Here is a 20,207-nt window from a genome sequence, read left to right as displayed (position 1 = left end):
GTCATTATCATGTAGGAGTTCCCCAGGCTGTGAAACATGCTAATGGAGGCGCTTTCCTGGTGAGGTTCTTTTGTATAGTAACAGTTATTTGCAGTGGCTTTGTCTGAGATCTGATCCACACTCTCACATCTGGGTGGGAATCTTATATGTGGTGGAGGTAAAAACGCCACACATACAGTATTGTATATATGAGTTAATATGTGAGATGTCACCGTGTAACATGCTAAACATACATAGGTGTGTGCACTTGCGTGCATAATTTTTATCTAGGTGAGTGTATCAACCCAAGGGCAACCGATAGAATAATTTTTGAGAGCCAGTTTGGTGTAGTGCATTTTGGACAACACCCAGGTGTGAGGGCAGTGGACTTTAATCTGGAGAACCGGTTTGATTCCCCACTTCTCCATATGAAGCCAGCTGGGTGACCTTGGTCAGTCACAGTTCTCTCAGAGCTGTTCTCTCAAAAGCAGTTCTCTCAGCTCTCTCAGCCCCACCTATCTCACAGGGTGTCTATTGTAGGGAGAGGAAGGGAAGGAGATTGTAAGCCGCTCTGAGACTCCGTGTGAAGGGCAGGGTATAAATCCAATCTTTTTCTAGAAATATTTGTAAAACATGACAAATGTTGAATACATTTGGCATTACTTATTTTAATTGTATTCTGTTGTCTTTTTAATAGGATGATAGCAAACAGGCTCAATTTTTAGCTTTGGCTGTGGTTTACTTCATTTCTGTTTTGATGGTCTCCAAGTATCGGGATATACTCGAACCTCAACGTGAAACTGCAAGGTCTGGAAGCCAGGCAGGTAGAAATATCAGGCAAGAAATAAATTCACCAACAAGTACAGGTACCTCTGTTTTAAAGTTTGTTGCATGTTTTTGAGGCTATTAGTATTTGACTCTAGGAATAAAATTAAAGTCTGACACAATTTAAGATCAATGAGTTTGTGGCTTCTCTGTTTCTATCCATTGCTTTGAAAATATTTGTGCTTTCTCCAGTCAGAGATGGCTTCTCATTCCTAGGATGAGTTGGTCTTTGTCTTGAACTGTAGGAGACAGTCTGCCCAAAGTTCTTATTCTTTGAATACCAGGGTTGTAATCAGATGCCTCTGTGCATCAAGGAGCAAGGGATGGGTTATTTCCTTTTTGTTTGCATTTTAATTCATTTTTTAACATTTCAATTCAGATCATTATTTTTATAATTTTAGAAACTGATGTACCTTTCTTCAGTTCCTCTGCCAGTGTTGTGCTATTGGCTGGGTGTTTTGTACTGAAGGGAAATGCATGAATGCCAAACTTATCCAGGAACACGATCTAAGCTGGGGGGAGGGAACCCTCACACCTCGATGCTGTCCAAAATGAAAATAATCCAGCTCAGTAAATTTATCATAGAGAAAAATGGCCAGCCTCACAATGTTTTAGTAATTGTTATCAGACTGAAAACACCTGGGCCACATATAGTGTTCCTAGCCTGGCACACTCATGAAAAGCTACTATAAGAGGTCAGGATCTCATGCCAGCTGACAGATAACGTGTCATAAAGATACTGTCTGATACTACCCACTATTACCTTCACTTTATCCCAATCCTTTTCACCATACTTTGGGTGACAGAAGGCTTAAGAAGATTTGTTTTATCTTCACTGATTATTGTCCCCTGAGGATTTATTTACATATTCTTAAAATATTTATTTTTGTTAAGTATAGTAATCCTCTCACATTTCTGATAAAAGTGTGGAATTAGAAGCCTATATAGCAATTGGGCGTTCATCTTTTTAGTTGAAGATAGTTTTATTTAGGACTGCATTTGACTAATTTAGTTTTTATTTATTGGCAATCCTAATTGAAATTTTAAATTGTGGTCTTTTGGGGTTTTTTATAACCTTTGTTTTATTTACACTGTAACCGAACTTGAGTTCTGCAGGGTTTAAAGGCAGTTAATAAATGTCTTAAATAAACAATCTCTTGGAAGCCCATTCTACTTGTTAGGTGGTATAGGTCCTGCACCAAAACTAATGGAAAAAGAACATCAGTTCTTAATATATGTACATTAGAAGGACTACTGCTGCCATTGCTTTTATCTGCAGTTAATTGAAGAGAGTCTGAATTTAAGCTAGTCATTCTGAAAGGTTTTTAATTTTTCTACCTAGGGTATTCCGAAGTTGTATAAAATCTTACCTGGGAAACCTCTTTCCCAGACACAGAGATTCCCCTGCCTAGTCAGTGTGGGAAGGATGAAACTTCAGTGTGCGATATACATTCTTTCAAGGAATCTCAATTGGAATGATTACATTTGTAATTTTAAAGGTATTTCTTGTGAACTGTGAGAGGAAGACTGGTATTTGAAGGTAGTGACACCTAGTTTTGCAAAGGAAGGTCCCCACTTTTATTTCAGTAGCAGTTGGGGGGGGGGGAATTGCAGAGTAATGAAGTGGCTCCATGGTCTCATGTCCTTAGCACTATAGAGCTGTTAGTACACCTATTGTAGTCAGAATTGGAGCCAAACCATCCTAGGGCTGACTCACAGCTTGTGAAGGAGCAAGAGGTCTCTCAGGTAAGAAGTAATCTTTGTGTGTTAAATAAAGCAGCTTTTTAAACTGTGTATATTGTATTATGTTCATTTATTTAATGTTAAGCATTTGTTATTCAGTTGTGCTTAACGTCAGATGAGAAGCCTCTTCAGAATGAATTGCATGATATTGACTGTCAGAAGAATCAACCCCCCCCCCCCCCGGTGCCAGTTTTTGTGCAAAGAACTGCATGTATATGTAGTGGTTAGGAGAATGGACACCAGTTTGGTGTAGTGGTTAAGTGCGCGGACTCTAATCTGGGATAACCGGGTTTGATTCCCCACTCCTCCATTTGCACCTGGCTGGATTACCTTGGGCAAGCCATAGTTCTGATAAGAGCTGTCCTTGAAAAAGAGCAGTTTCTGTCAGAGCTCTCTCAGCCCCGCCTACCTCACGGTGTCTGTTGTGGGGAGAGGAAGGAGTTTGTAAGCTGCTCTGAGACTCCTCTGGGTAGTGAAGGGCGAGGTATAAATCCAATCTCTTCTTCTTCTTCTTCTTCTCTAATCTGGGAGAATCAGGTTTGATTCCCCACTCCTCCAAATGCAGCTGCTGGTGTGACCTTGGATCAGTCACAATTTCTCTCAGAGTTGTGTTCTCAAGAGCAGTTCTTGAAAGAACTCCCTCAGCCCCACGTACCTCACAGTCACAGGGTGTCTGTTGTGCGGAGGGGAAGGGAGATTCATACAACCTCATAGGAGATTGTAAACCACTCTGAGACTCCTTCTGGTAGTGAAGGGCGGGGTATAAATTCAATCTCTGCTTCTTCTTCTAAATGTGTTGTTTGAAATCCCTTTAACAAGAAATACAAATGCTTAACTAGTTTCTCTGTGGCCTGAGATATTACTGAAAAGCTGTTTATTGCGAGGACTATTTAAATTCTTTGGGCCTTCCTGTCTTGTGTTTTTATAATGGAGAGAAAAATAGACCCATTAAGTCTAATTTATAAAAGTTGGCTTTTACTGGCTTTCATGCTTATTCACATACAAGTCCCTTGGATTTTTTTAACTTCTTATTTAATGCTTTTAAATCACTACATAGACATTAGTAAATTTTCTCAGAATACACACATAGGAAACAGTAAGAGTCTGTTGATTGCAGAAATTGACAGTATAGTCACATTTTTTGTGATTAAACCAATGCTCCTGCATCTTAGAATCATAGAACCAAAGAGTTGGAAGGGGAAGGGGCCATACAGGCCATCTAGCCCAACCCCCTGCTCAATGCAGGATCAGCCCAGAGCATCCCTGACAAGTGTTTGTCCAGCTGCTGCTTAAAGACTGCCAGTGAGGGGGAGCTCACCACCTCCCTAGGTAATGCTGTAAACTGATAAATCCATCAGGATTTTTTAAAATTTCTCTATTGTCTGCAATATTAGTCCTAAGGCAGTTTCAAGTTTCACTGAATTTTGATTTGGTTGTGCTCCAGGTGAAGGTTGATTTGAAATCAGTGACCAGATTTATGGATGCTATTATTAATTGTTAAGACCCATTTATTTTCAAGGGTACATATCTGAAATGCTAATTTTTCACATTGCTTATAAAACTAGACTTCACATTTTCTTTTATTCCAGTCACACTCATAGTTTTTTTCAGTTATTATAGCATAGTTTACTGTGTTATATGAAATAAACACCCCTGTGTTAAATGTCTTAATACAAATATCCCTCTGATTATAAATCCCAATGCAGTGTTTTTATTCAGTGTGTTTTCTCATTCATGTATTGTGTTGTAATACTAGAGTAAGAAACTGTTGCTGTCATTTATCTCTCTCTGCCATCTTTTGTCTTGTGTATGTATATCTTTCTTTTTCTGTAAGTATTGTTTATAAGATGTGTTATTTGCAGGTATGTTGTTGCCTATCTCTTGATTTCTCCCTGAGAAATTCACTGTTAGTACCATGCTTGCATGTTTCAGTGAGATAGGACTTATTGTCATGGATCCACAGTGGACCAAGCCACAAGCAATATAAGTAGCTGGCTCACAATTGACTCCATGATTTTCTCCACAGTTGTGGTCATACCATCTATCCCTCACCCAAGTTTGAACCATGGATTCCTTGCCAAGTTAATCCCTGAGCAGAGCTTTGCCCACTCATTTTACAAAGGTAATATTAACAAGTTTGGCTGCACTTGTTTGGCTGCACTTATTTCATGTCATGTAATTCCAAATATAATTGTAACACAGGCATTTGATAAAGCAGAATATGTTTTTGTTAAACAAAAATTAAATGTATCATGCAATGATTCCTTTTACTGAAAATTCTGCCTAACTCTGAAAATCAGAAATACCTTGTTCACTGTTGGTTGCTTAGATAGCTGCAATAGTAACACAAGTATGATGGTATACAGTGAATAAAAAAGTAATGTTTTCATTTACATCCCCTTTTAGATATAGATTTTTAAACAAACCTTTCAAAAAACAGCTAAGTTTTAAGGAACAGTTCTGAACCCGTATTCTCAAAGCACCGGCTTTTCTTCATTTCTAGGTTATCAGATATAAAAACATTTATTTTGAGTTGTAGTTGGATGGTTTATTTCTTCAGATATAGCAACCAGAGAGAAAAAAAGTCACTGGCTTTGGGGAGAGCTGTTCTCTCTCCCACCCAGCCTTGTTTCCTTAAAAGAGCAGCTGAAGATGCAGTTTTCTTACAGCTTTTTTATTCTGTAGTGATTCAGCAGTGATATTTTATCTACGGAAGACCCTTCTTAATCAAACACCACAGGATTGAGGGCATCTGTCTCCATAATTTTCCCATTCTTCCTTTTTCCTTGTGAGCACACAACTACATCCTAGTGGAAGTGCCATCAAGTCGCAGCTGTCTTATGGTGGCCCTAGGGTTTTCAAGGCAAGCAACTAACAGAGGTGGTTTTCCATTGCCTGCCTCTGCACACAAACACAGCTTTATAAAATATATTTTAGTTTGATTTTTAAAAATTATCTCACCAATCAAACAACGAGACTCTCTCAAGGCAGTTAGTAGCTGGATTTAAAATAAACTATTTCATATGTTGGGGAAATATGATCCAACAGCACAAGATAGGGAATACTTCTACAAGGGCTTACCTTGACTTCCATTGTCTGGTGAAGAAGGCAGCAAAGATCAAGGATGACCCCAGTATTAAGAAATAGGAAGAGGAAGGAGGAAGAGATCACATATGTTAGAACTGGAAGTATAGACTTAGTTAGCTAGACTTGTTCAGCAGAAATGGAGAGAAGGGGTGCTGTCTGGATAAGAATCTGAGCGTGATAGTCTTCTAAGCCGGAGGTTTCCGTATCTATTCCCAGAGGTATTCAAGATGGGGATTCCCAAAACACGAAAGTGAAGGTGACTGCCTAGTTTTCTGGGACTTCTGAGCAACATACATAAAAGCTCCGTCATCAAAGTAAAGATCCTGTTCCAACTTAGAGTCACACAGGTTGTAGGTGGTAATGCTTGCTAGGTATACGAAGATGCAGCATAAACTCAGAAGTTTATGAAGGTTCCGTAAATGGACCTGATGCTGTTAGTTTCAGTCATAGAAAGCCATGATAGCATGTTTGAAGTCAGATTCTGTTCCACTAACCTCCAAAGCTGCATGCTGTTATTGAAGGGGCTATTACTACAAGGGTGCTGGCTTTTCAGGTCACACAGGAAATTACAATTGGTGCAAAGTGCAGAATGTCACCTATAAGAATCAGTTTTGAAACAACTGTGCTGGCTACCCACTATTCATTGTTGGCTAATAATCCAAATCATTAAGGTCTAAATGAGGGACCTTGATTGCGGCAGTTGAAGATAATGTTATTTCCTATGTCTGAGACGTGAAAGTAATTGGTACAATTCACTTTCACTTTCCTTCTCATATATAAGCACTTCTGAAATCTTGTCATCAGCCTTTTCATCATTTTCAAAAATCCTTTCCTCTTTGTATCTACTGCTGAAACACTGGTTTGTGCTCAGCTGGAGTACTTAATTAAATTTTGCTTGCCTTTGGTCCACCATTCCTCCTCTCCCGTTCAGAATGCACAAGCTGTGGACATTTTTATCTCCTTACACTATGTTCCTCAGGTATGTATCCCTGCTACCTGTTATCCTGAGTGTGAACTTTAAAAATCAAGGGCCTGGTCCTCAAATTATTTACCATTCCATAGCTTCCCTTATTTCCTCATACATTTTTATTTTATCAAAGGCCATCTGTTGTGTGCTCCCTATACCTTCTTTGATTGTTTTGGATTTTGTGTCTGTCTGTCATGATGTTCCTTGTGCCCGGAACCATCATTCTTTCTGTATTAATCATGCCATTTCCCTTTCCTCACAGTGACTTCTTGAAATTTGTTCATTAGAGAGAGCCTTTTGTTGACCCATTCTGTTTTTTCTTTGTAGTCATAGCGTCCTCTATTGATATTGGACTCTCCAGTTCATCTTTGCTACTTATTCGTTATCAGTTGCAGCCTTCTCTCTCTTCCTTTTCTTTTCCAACTATATTTCAGGAATCACATTACTTACCTCTGTTCTTTACTGAGGTATCATATATTAATGCTGCATACTTTTTAAATATTAGTTCTTGTCTCAAAGCAAACTGGTTAATTTACAGTGTCGAGAAGTCTTGAAGTAGAGTTTAGAGACCTGGGTTCAAATCCACCCTCAATTTATTTACTGTATTTGTAGTCTGCCTGTCTCACTGAGACTCAAAGCTTATTACATAGCATAAATTGCAGACATATCTGATAAGCAGTGCACTAGGGCTGGGATTAAAGAAATCTGAATAAGCATAGGATATTAGACATAATTCCTGCCAACCTAGCAGTTCGAAAGCAAGAAATTGCAAGTAGATAAATAGGTACTACTTCGGTAGGAAGGTAACAGCGTTCTGTGCGCCTTGGTGTTTAGTTATGCTAGCCACATGACCACGGAAACGTCTTCGGACAGCGCTGGGTCTTCGGCTTTGAAACGAAGATGAGCACCGCAATCTTAGAGTCGCATTCGACTGGCTTTCGAGCAAGGGAACCTTTGCCTTTACTTTACTATTAGACATAATACAGTCTACAGATATGATGCAGAAAAAGGTATTGCAATACAAAATAATGCAGCAGCAACATGGTAATAGTGCAGCAAACAGGTAGTAAGCCTTATCTACAGTGGTATAATCTACAGTCCCTTTCCTTTTGTAAAGCACCTTCCTGAACCATTCTTTTCAGGAACCTAATATAGCCTTATTACCATAACATGGAAGAGGGGAGAGAGCTATGTACATTATGCTGAACTCCCTTGAGGAAGGGTAGGTTAAAAGAATGTGAGATGTGTAAAGCTATATAGAGCCATAGTATACATTTACCAGATTTATGGAACTGTGTATTTATTGCAGGAAAAGGTTTGGTAACACAAAAATCAAAGAAGTCGCATGAAATGGTAGTCCATTAAAATATAATCGGTAGCCTTTGAAAAGTCTGTTGAAAAGCTGATAGCATTTTTAAACAAAATGAAAACAAAGCTGCAGAAACCATTTCAATTCACCCATTTTCCTCAATCCATTCTCCTAATAACTCAGGGTCCTAGGGGTTTTAAAAACTAACTCCAGGAATATTATGATTAATCTGTACCACATCTCTTTTTTTTTTTTTAAACCCACTCATTTTCTTCCTTGTGGTTTTTGTGTAGTCCCACATGGGGACTGCACAGTTGCAGGCCAGCCATGGAAAAGATTTCCGAGCTTTCTAGAAGACTAGGAGCGCCCCTCCTCCCTCTGGCGCTTTCCCCCCAGAATGATCATATGACTAGGAGGAGGGGTGCTACTCCTTCAGTTCTCTTTTTGCTGCCATGGAGAGAGGATCTTCACTGCTGTTCTCTGTTTTTCCCTCACCTCATACTTGGGGCTGAGGAGAATTTTCTCTCTCAAAAGTTTTCCTTTTGATCATCGATACTCAGTCTAGTGAAGAACAAACTACAATTACAGAGGAAATGTTTCTGGATTACCTCAGAATTGAGCCAACTGTTGCTCTTGAACGGTGCTGTTAAATGGGCATTCTCTGTGTCTTAAACACCTATGGATTCACACAACAAGAGCTGCCTGCTCTTCCTGTTACTATTGTCCCTTAAAGGCATATATGGATAGAGCGGGACTCAGAAGAGCTCTTTTCAAAGGCTTTGGCTTCATGCCAGCCTAAAGAAATAATAATAATAATCTCCCTCCATGGTGAGGTGTGGTGAGACAGAACCTTGGACTTACTGACTCTTTTTAAAGGCTTTGGCTTTGCACCAGCCTGAATACAGGCACAGTGCCCCTCTGTGGTAAGGTATGGTGAGACAGAGCCTCAGACTCACTGGCTCTTTCAAAGGCTTTGACTGCACACCAGCCTGAATAAAGGCACATTCCCTCTCCTTTGGTTGTCTGCTCTGAGGGGAGGAACCTGGAGGTGTTGCTGGATGGAGCCTCCGATGACATAGTCCCAACAACACAGTGTCAAAACGACCTAACCAGGACCCAGCTCGATGCTGTTGGTCCCTTTCTCTTTGGAGTCATCAGTGATCTCCTCTCTAACAGTCATTGCCAGGATATTAACAATCCCCACAATGTTGAATCATTTCTTCTTCTCGCTGTCACTCGCCTTTGTCAACATGGAGTCAACCTTTGGCATCTCTAAGGCATTCTCCATAGAGTTCACCCCGAGGTCGACAGTTTCGATCCCTTCAACATCAAAGTCTTACATATCAACGTTGAAGTCTTAATGATTGACATCACAGCCATTCCTCCAACAGCAGTAGAAGCCTGGAGGTGAGGCCTGGCACAGGCTGCCTGGCTGAAGGATTCCCTCCCACCTCTCTTCTCTTGGTTCCAAGGGAAGAAGCTTGAAGGTGTGGCCTGACAGAGACTCCCTGACTGGCAGACCCCCCCCCCCCAGCACTTCTGAGAGAAGCCTGGAGGTGTGCCTTGGCAGGTGCTTCCTGACTGAAGGAACCTTTTCCTGGCTGCTCTCAGTTTCAAAGTTAAATTCACAGAGCCCTGTGCAGCCAGGGACCAACATATCTGAAGGTCTGCCTTTCCCCATGTATGCCCCAGAGAACTCTGCACTCAGCAGACTAGCATCTGCTGGTTGTTCCTGGCCCAAAGGACATCCGCTTAGCCTCGACCAGAGCCAGGGCATTTTCTGCCCTGGCCCTGGCCTGATGGAGCATGCTCCCACTGGAGATCAGGTCCTTGCAGGACCTATTACAGTTATGCAGGGCCTGTAAAATGGAGCTATTCCGCCAGGCCTTTGGTTGAGGTGGCAGGTGTCCAGTCATTCCATCTATTGGCCTCCCCCTGCTGAATCATGCATCTGTGATCAGCCCATCACTTGAAGACCAACAATTTGGTCCATGGCCTAGCGGCTCCAGCTCTAAAACCACTACACTGAATGCCATGCCATCTGTTCAGCTTATAGTTCTGTTTTAATCTGTTTTAACTATTGTATGAAATCATTCTTATGTTTTAACTCCTACTGTGGAATGTTTTAACTCTTACTGATGTTATCTGCTCTGAGCCCATTTGCAGGGAGGATAGAATATAAGTTGAAACAAACAAGTAATTTTCCATGACTCTTTGTGATAAGTTTTATGTGTCAAAAGGGTATTGTGCCCTTTTATTGGGGTTGTTTGGACCTCTTCAGCTCCTGTAGTTTCTGAAGGTGGCTGAAGTGGGTGGAGTTCCCTGTTCTTGTTGTTACTCACATTGTGAGACAACAGACTACTTAAGCTTCCAGCCTGCTCTGTACTTTATTTTACCACTCTATTGTGAATGCCTAGTTTACAACAAGAGAGTGCAAAAGTCAGTACTGGGATACAATCTCAAAAATGACAGAATGATTTCTGTCCGATTCCAAGGTAAACCATTCAACATCACAGTAATCCAAGTCTATGCCCCAACCACTGATGCAGAAGAGGCTGAAGTGGACTGGTTCTATGAAGACCTACAACACCTCCTAGAACTAACACCAAAAAATGATGTCCTCATCATCATAGGGGACTGGAATGCTAAAGTAGGAAGTCAAAAGGTAACCGTAATAACAGACAAGTTTGGCCTTGGAAAGCAAAATGAAGCAGGGCAAAGGTTAACAGAGTTTTGTCAAGAGAACACACTGGTCATAGCGAACACCCTTTTCCAACAACCTAAGAGGCGACTACACATGGACATCACCAGATGGGCAACACCGAAATCAGATTGACTATATAATTTGCAGTCAAAGATGGAGAAGCTCTATCCAGTCAGTAAAAACAAGACCTGGGGCTGACTGTGGTTCAGATCATGAGCTACTCATTGCAAAATTCAGACTTAAACTGAAGAAAATTGGGAAAACCACTAGGCCATTCAGGTTTGACCTAGATCGCATCCCTGATGAATATACAGTAGAGGTGAGAATAGATTCAAGGGTCTAGATTTGATAGATAGAGTGCCTGAAGAACTATGGACGGAGGTTCGTGACATTGTACAGGAGGCAGCAATCACCACCATCCCAAAGAAAAAGAAATGTAAGAAAGCAAAGTGGCTTTCTGATGAGGCTTTACAAATAGCAGAGGAAAGAAGGAAAGCGAAAGGCAAAGGCGAAAAGGAAAGATTTACCCAACTGAACGCAGATTTCCAGAGAACAGCAAGGAGAGATAAGGAGGCCTTCCTGAATGAACAGTGCAAAGTAATAGAAGAAAACAATAGAATGGGAAGGACTAGAGATCTCTTCAAGAAAATTGGAGAAATCAAGGGAGCGTTCCATGCAAAGCTGGCCATGATAAAGGACAAAAACGGTAGGGACCTAACAGAAGCAGAAGAGATTAGGAAAAGATGGCAAGAATACACAGAAGAACTATACAAGAAAGACCTCGATGTCCTTGACAACCACGACGGTATAATCACTGACCTCGAGCCAGACATCCTGGAATGTGAAGTTAAATGGGCCTTAGAAAGCATTACTAACAACAAAGCTAGTGGAGGTGATGGTATCCCAGCTGAGCTATTCAAAGTCTTAGAAGATGATGCTGTTAAAGTGCTGCACTCAATTTGCCAGCAAATTTGGAAAACGCAACAGTGGCCACAGGATTGGAAAAGGTCAGTATACATTCCAATCCCAAAGAAGGGCAATGCCAAGGAATGTTCAAACTATCGCACAATTGCACTCATATCACACGCTAGCAAGGTCATGCTCAAGATCCTACAAGCTAGGCTTCAACAGTACGTGGATAGAGAACTACCAGAAGTACAAGCTGGGTTTCGAAGAGGTAGAGGAACGAGAGATCATATTGCCAACATTCGCTGGATTATGGAGAAAGCAAGAGAGTACCAGAAAAATATCTACTTCTGCTTCATTGACTATGCTAAAGCCTTTGACTGTGTGGATCACAACAAACTATGGCAGGTCCTTAGAAAGTGAAGAGGACCTCAAGAGCCTCTTGTTCAGGGTAAAAGAGGAGAGCGCAAAAGTGGGCTTGAAGCTCAACATCAAAAAAACTAAGATCATGGCATCCAGTCCCATCACTCCTTGGCAAATAGAAGGGGAAGTCGTGGAAGTAGTGACAGACTTCACGTTCCTGGGATCCCAAATCACCGCAGACTGTGACTGCAGCCATGAAATTAAAAGACGCCTGCTCCTTGGGAGGAAAGCGATGGTGAACCTAAACAGCATGATAAAAAGTAGAGACATCACCCTGCCAACAAAAATACGCATGGTCCAAGCAATGGTATTCCCAGTAGTCATGTATGGCTGTGAGAGTTGGACTATAAGGAAGGCCGAGCGCCGAAGAATAGATTCTTTTGAACTATGGTGCTGGAGAAGACTCTTGAGAGTCCCTTGGACTGCAAAAAGATCAAATCAGTCAATCCTCAAAGAAATCAACCCTGACTGTTCCCTGGAAGGCCAGATAATGAAACTGAAGCTCAAATACTTTGGCCACCAAATGAGAAGGGAGCACTCACTGGAGAAGACCCTGATTCTGGGAAAGATTGAAGGTCAAAGAAGACGGGGACGGCAAAGGATGAGATGGTTGGACAGTGTCATCGATGCAACGAACATGAAACTGAGCCAACTTCAGAGGACAGCGGAAGACAGGAGGGCCTGGCGGGATCTAGTCCATGGGGTCGCGAAGAGTCGGACTCGACTGTGCGACTGAACAACAAAAGTTTACAGCAGCCCCAGTTCACCTGCTTGCTGCAGTCTCTCAGCACTGATACTTAATCCTAAAGAGCTTTTCAACATAGGTGTTGTTTCAAGCACAGGCGAGGCTTACTGTTGCCATCTCCATGGTGAACTCAGAAGTGATCAGCTAGTATGATTTCGGGGGCAAACCTAAATAGTTCGCCTTTCCTCTTGGTTTCATGGTAGCCTTTGGAACCATCAGTGTTTTGGGGTACTCCTTAGCTGCCACTGTTTTAATTAACAATGATAACACTGCATGAGTCACTCTTATATGATGCAGTTTGCAGCAAAAGCCAGTGGGCTATAGTGGTTAGAGTGCTAGGCTGGATCAATGCCAGGTCAAAGGCTGTTTGGTCTGAGAACTTGCTGGCCTTAGACCATCATAGTCTCTCAATCTGACCTGCCTTGTAGGATTATAGTGAAGATGGCACAGAAAAGTATAAAAGGTTACAAGACACTTTGAGTCCCAAGTTTTATGGTAAACTTCACACCAATCTTTTAAAAAGACTGTTGATTTTTTTCTACTCAAAACAGCTGCACTATGGGACAAGATCTCTGATATGCAAACTGTAGTTATTAGCTGATGTTACAGCCGCTACTAAAACTCCTTAGCAAATATATGCTTGATTCCATTGGTCATCTCTATTGTTCTTGAGTGCCTACAGGTTAAGTAGCACTTCGTCCTTAATTTAACCATTGCACAGTGTAAGTGCAATAAACTTAACCTGGATGGGAATCAGATTTTCTCTAACACACTCTCCTTTTATGTTGTAAATCAACAGGTCATCATGACCTTTTTTATTATCCCCTTTGAAGGGAACTTGATGCACTGTATCTCAGGTCCTATCCCGGTGATGTACATGACAAATCTGTTTCTTTGATTTGAATTAGTCTTTTAAACTGCCCTAGTCAATGCCAGATATTAGTAAAAAAAAACAACCCACAACTCCACAGAGAGGCTATGAATTCTGCAATCCCGTTGAACAACACTCTGGGGGCAGTAGTAGGCTTCTTCTTCCTCTTCCCTCACTTCACGGGATGTCTCAGGGCCGTGCACACGTTTTTTCCATGTGCAAGATGCCAGGTTCCATCCTGGACATCTCCTACTGAAAAGAGTCTTTGGTTATCAAAAATCCTGTAAATTCTTTCATCTCTCCTCTAGCTTAATTTACTTTACAAGAGGAAAACAAACATGCAGAAAAGAAATTTTCTGGTGTGCTGTCTTGTCCGCCAGGCTTCCTGCAATTCTTTTGCACCTGTGTCCCTTGGTGGACTCAGACCCAAGATCTTCCCCACCACACATTTCTTTTAAAACCAACCATAGCTTTTCATTATCCACACAAACAAAAGTTTTGCTGTAATATATTAAACGCTAGCTGATTTTCTTCTGTAATTCTCTCATATGCTTCAGTAACCAATGTAAATTTGCAATATGATCTCTTGTGCTTTTGTTCTGAAACCAGTTTGAACATCTAGCATTTCTCGCTCCACATACGCTAACAGTCTTTGTTGTAAGATTTTGAGCATCCACTTTACTCATGTGAGAAATCAGTCCAATAGTTGCTGCAGTCTTTGCTATCTCCTTTTTAAGGTTGTATGAAATGAAATAGCTTAAGTGTAATAACTTTCAGTCACAATTTCCCGCCTATGACTGCAATCCAAATAATTATTATTAAGAAGTTCTTGTTTGGATAATAATTATCTTGGACTTGCTTCCAGGTCAGCACAATTAGGATTTGCTGCTTGTGTGCTAATGATTGTCTTATTAGGATGGTATGGCCTTAACCACAGAACTGTGAGTCAGGCTTAGTAGCCTGTTCTAGTAATAGTTATAAAAGTCTCTTAAATGTTTGCCATTGTTATTCCTCTCTTGTTGTGTTGTCATGTTAATGTTTTGTTGAATTTATTTCATTGTTAACTTGGTTTTCTTTTATTCCAGTTAAAGTGAACTCAGCCCTATGAGCTGAAATTTCTATCTTTTGAGCAATGCCTCTAAAACTTGTGATCTTAAACAAGCATAAAATCTTTTCCAAGATCTTGTTGTGATAATGCGTTCCTTAAATGTATTTTGGCAGATATTTAACAGCTTAAAATTGCTAAGCACTTGATTTTTGTAACGTGTTACTTTTCCAGGGTGTGGCTTTTTGTTGATTTTTTTTTACCAACAAGATGCAGAATAAGCAGTAAAACCCCCTCAAACATTTCAGTGTAAGATTAATTTCCAGTTTGGGATTAAATGTAACTTTCAGATTCATCTTCGAAATGTTATGTTTTATTTCTCCAGTTTTGAATCTATTCTGGTTACTTACTAAACAAAAGAGATAATATCCTTAATAAATCACAGCAAAAAAAGGAGTGTTAAGGAAGGGAATGTGACAGATGAGGTCACCTCTGACACCATGTAATTTTCTTAACTAAGCTCGTTATGTTGCCTTGTTTTGTTAAATGAACTCTTCAGTTACAATGAAACACTATAGGAAAGAGGCATCTGGCATCCAACTGCTTACTTCTGGAGAAGGGTAAAATCACTAGGGCTAGCAGTGCTCCTTCCTTGTCTATTGATATGCCTTCTTCCTACATGAAGCTGATGAGGAGTGCTGAAAATGTACAAATCTGCTGTCAAAATTATACCATAGACAGATGTAATCAGTTATCAGTGTTACTGCTGTCCATCTTCAGCTTTCCATCTAATTAAATAGATACAAAAAGCCAGTTTTTAAGTGTGCCAAAACATATTGCCTTGGATCTACTGGAACAAGTGGATTTCTGTCTGCAGAGCACATCTCATCCCCCACCACTGCAGCCCAGAATACCCCTGATGTTCTTCTCCAGGGGGGCAGAGGACCCTCAGTGATATCATGAGTGGTAAGCTGGAGGCCTGCAGTAGAAATGGGCATTGGCAAAATCACCTTCTTTTTTTGCTCCCAGAAGTTCTCCATTAGATACAAGCCATGGAACAAACAGAATGCATATAATTTTGTGAGGCAGATTCCTGATTACTGAAGAAATTATAGATTGCACCTGACGGGGGGAAAATGATGCCCTGGCAATGTGGGGACCAGACGAAGAATGCTAACATATTGCGTGTTCATCTGTTTCATAATTTAGTTTCACAGGTCTTTCATGTACACCCCCAACCCTCTATGGCAGTATACACTTTGATATCAGTATAGTGAGCTAGTGGTTCAGGGAGGAGGAGGAGTATCTTCTTTGTCCCCTGTAATACAAGAATATTGGGGTGAGTGTGAAAGGTACATACTGCAGCAGCAATCTGTAGTATATAAATATGTATGTATACATTTACACATATGTAGTATATATAAAGTACATGCTGCATCAGCACGCTGACTCCCTTGACATACGTTTTTCCTGTATATATTTTTAAGTCCGTCTAATGTTCACAACTGCACAGTGGCAAGCTCCATTCATATTAGTGCATTCTTTCTGTAAGTGTTGGCAGAAGTTCAGTGTTAATGAAGCCATTCTGATGTTATGCATGCTGGAATCAGTGCAGAAACTTCATTTTTGCACTTTCAGTTATGAAATAGTTGATTTATACAAAATAAATACACTATAAAATTAGAAAAATATATTATTTATCCCTGCCATTGGGGATGACTTTACATGGATTGTTATTAAAGTAATTGGAGTATACAGAGAATAAGAGTGTGTGCTAGGGTTGCCAAGTCCATCTTCCACCCCCAGCGGGGGACTTTGGGGGCATTCCGGCTGATGACATCACATTGGGGACATCCGCCCCCCCCGCCCGTGCTCCAGATCTCCAGAAACGGCAGTTCCCTGCACTTAAAGGAGCCGGCGTTTCCCTTTTAAATGCAGGAGCCGGCATTTCCCCTTTAAGAGCAGCCGCATTTCCCTTTTAAGAGCACGAAGCTGGCATTTCCCTGCAAGCTTGTGGAGATCAGGCTTGGGAGGAAACACGGGTTCCACACACTTAAAGGGAGAGAGATGGGTGGTTGTGGGTGTTGGGGGTGGGGGACCCCTGGCAAACCAGGGGGTTTGGCAACCCTAGTGTGTGCACTCTTTTTGAAAGAGACAGCAAATATATATATATATTTATTTCCTTTTAGAAAAGTGTGGTATAATTGTAAAATGGTTGTGATCATAATGTCAAGAGCATAATTACAATAACACAAAAGAAACAATATGGATATGATCCAAAGAACTCTTAAGAACTTGGCCATATCTAGTGGATTATTTTGGCTTTTTATCCTTGAAAGCAAACTGTGCCATATCAAAAATTACTATCACAAATTCCTTAGCTTCAAAAAGCATTTGTTATGTAGGCCTGGGGCTATTGCTTAAAAAGCACAATCCAAAAGTTACCTTTGGGACATGGAATTAGTTGTGAATCCAGAGAACTAAACATCCCTCTAGACTGAACATCAAAAATGGCACAATCTTATTTTCTTCTACTTAGAGCATGAGTCCTCACTCTTTTGAGCCTGTGGGCATCTTTGGAATTGTGTTACAGGTTGGTGGACAGAACCACAAAATGGCTGCTGTGAGAGGTGGAGCCAGCTACAAAACGTCAGGGAGTGAGGTTATTCATAACTCTGATAGTAATTCTTCAGTGTGTCAGGCAGAAGCTCTGTTTAAAGGATGCATTTTAAAATGAACATAATGTTTAAAAATATTTTCTTGCATACACACAACCTATCTTCAGATACTCAGTTGAGATCTTTGTGCTGTGGTGGCAACTTTTGAAAAATCTGCATAGCCAACCAATTTTGCCTTTTTATCCTTGAAAGCAAACTGTGCCATATTACACATTGCTATTACATGAGAGATCTCTCATGTAATAGTAATGTGTAATATGGCACAGTTTGCTTTCAAGGATAAAAAGGCAAAATAATCCACTAGATATGGCCAAACAGAAGCCTTGCTCTGCAAAAGCTCCACTTTCTGAAAATACTTGGCAGGTACCAGAAAAGGTGTCAGCCAGGTGCCATGGTGCCCATGGGTACCATGTTGGGAACCCTTGGTTTAGGATGCTGGCAGTTTGGGTGTATATCTTGTCTAGTATTACAAAAGAATAGAAGACGTTTGGCCTCTGGTATAAAGGCTAAAGTAGGGTGATATGTTAAGAGTTATGTGGCTTGAACTGATCATCTGGCTAGTACATTTTTATCAGATTAAATGCAGTTTAGTAGATATTAGAATTACAGATTTAAATGTTACGACTTCCTGATATTAAAATACACAATTTACCAAACATCAGTACTTTGGACAAATAATGTAAGAGTAGGGTATATGCATTGGCTGCTTGGATTGTGCAGGGTAAGTTCTGCCTCTTGACTAAGAGAACCATGTGCAAATGGGATGTGCAGATATGCCATTCTTCATTTCTTTCTCTTTTACTATGTTATGGTGAGTTTAACATTTTACTCATTTTTGTTGCTGGAGTCTCAAACTCATTTCTTTAATGCCATTTTTATGTAATTGGTGAAAACCATTAAAACCAGTGTAAAACGTTCTGGGAAACATTGTTGAGAAAAAGACTATCAGATTTGATTTAAACGGGGGGGGGGGGGAAAATAGGGTTGCCAAATAGAATCTTCTTACCAGTGGGGGAGTAGAATCTTCTTACCATTAGAGCTCCAGGAGCTGTCCTCCAATGCGCGCGTGTGCGCACTGCCAGCATGTCCCGGAAGTGATGCACAACGTCTATGTGCTTCAGGGGGCGGAGTTCGCCCCGGGGCCCGATTTCGCAGCACTGGAAATCGGGCCTCCAAAGCGGGGGTTTACCCACCCCCCGCCCCCACTTGGCAGCCCTAGGGGAGTATGTGACAGTAGTTGGGATTGCATAATATAGTAATTTCACTACTGTTGCCACAGCACCAGTCTGCCCAAGAAACTGGAGATCCAGAGGCCACTAAAACATAGCAGAGTCGTCTGGAATAGTCTTCCATTTCCTGCTGGTAGTGCTGCATGCAGGGAGCATGAATAAATCTTTTGTACTCATTCAAGCCCTAGTACTGCATCTTTCTGACATCTCTTTCCTACCAGGATAGCTGGGGAGCATGAGTGTGGAATGTGATTTCTTAAGAAGCACTGGTGCTGCCAAGGCTAAAAAGAGCATGAAATGGTTCTGTACCATCATGTGTATTTGCACATACATATGAGGGAGTGGCATACTTACTGGGAAAGGAAGCACTGCAGGGCATCTTGCCCAGTGCCTCCCCCGCCCACAAAAGCTGGAGCTGGCCTAAGATATAAACATGAATCTCGTTTCTGTTTCATCTCTTGTTGTATTACCTCATGTTATAAATAAGCTAGCAAACCTGTAGCAAATAAGCTACAGTGTGGATTACTGTCATAGTTTGATGGGGCATGTCCTGTGAACTAAAATAGGTCACTTTAGAAATACCAAAAAGCTTCTTCAAAGCCTTAGCAGGTAAGAACCAGACTCAGTAAAAAGAAAATTGTGTTTCTATTTCTAAAGTATCACTGAGAGTACTAACATTTCTCAAACATACATATCTTATAACTTTTATTTTACAGACACACCTGCTGTATTTCCAGATAATATCAAAGAAAAGGAGGCTCCAACACCAGTTGAAGATATTCCGCTGGAAAGTTCAATTCCTCATACTGATTCTGGAATTGGAGAGGAGCAAATGCCCAGCATCTTGAATGGGACAGACTTGGAAACAAGCACAGGTCCTGACGCTATGAGTGAACTGTTGTCTACTTTGTCTTCTGAGGTAAAAAAATCTCAGGAAAGTTTAACAGAAAGTCCCAGTGAAATCCTCAAACCTGCTTCCTCAATATCGAGCATCAGCCAAAGCAAGGGTATCAATGTGAAGGAAATACTGAAAAGTCTGGTGGCAGCTCCTGTTGAAATTGCAGAATGTGGTCCTGATCCTATCCCCTATCCTGATCCTGCACTGAAGAGAGAAACACATCCTATTCTCCCCATGCAGTTCCATTCCTTTGACAGGTATATGGCACTATTAGTTCACTATTTTGTATTCATTAATCATGACATACAAAAGATTGAGCAGTGAAAGTTAGCTGTTTTACATCTGTTTGCATAGCCTTATGGTAGACGATGTTCATGGGAAAGGTATTTGGATTGAATTTTGCCTTTAGCAGTAGTATTCAGAAATCAAATGAAGCTTTTGTCAATGCAAAATAATGCCTTTTGTCTTGAAATACTTGACAGGAAACAGTCTTAAAAACTGAAAAAGTCTTTGTTAGTATCAGCCTTTCCATTTGTTTATCTTTTAATATACTTGTACCATCCAACACTGTGTGGTGAATGTTATGAGAATCAAGATATAGCCACCTTTTCCATGTCTTTGACTCAGTGTTCCCTCTAAGCTGAGTTAGTGTGAGCTGGCTCACAGTTTTTTAGCCTCCAGCTCACACATTTTTGCCTTAGCTCAGGATGGCTGGCTCCAGAGCAAACTAATTTATGCAGCAGCCAAATCGCTTGCTCACAGCTATAATAATAATAATAATAATAATAATAATAATAA

At 40.8% G+C, this 20,207-nt stretch overlaps 1 protein-coding gene across 1 annotated transcript in view; it reads left to right on the top strand.

The window, feature by feature from the left end:
• LOC107126110 (neurobeachin-like) overlaps positions 1-20,207 on the top strand; it is a 600,691-nt gene that overhangs the window by 142,143 nt on the left and 438,341 nt on the right. The window contains 3 exon segments of the mRNA XM_015429619.1: positions 677-845; positions 4,574-4,669; positions 19,228-19,666. Coding sequence (XP_015285105.1) covers positions 677-845; positions 4,574-4,669; positions 19,228-19,666 — 704 coding nt within the window.

This window comes from Gekko japonicus, unplaced genomic scaffold, assembly GCF_001447785.1.
Source record: "Gekko japonicus isolate JY-2015 unplaced genomic scaffold, Gekko_japonicus_V1.1 scaffold429, whole genome shotgun sequence".
Taxonomy (NCBI): domain Eukaryota; kingdom Metazoa; phylum Chordata; class Lepidosauria; order Squamata; family Gekkonidae; genus Gekko; species Gekko japonicus.
The sequence above is the reverse complement of the archived record's forward strand: the minus strand, read 5'-3'. Positions and strand labels throughout refer to the sequence as shown.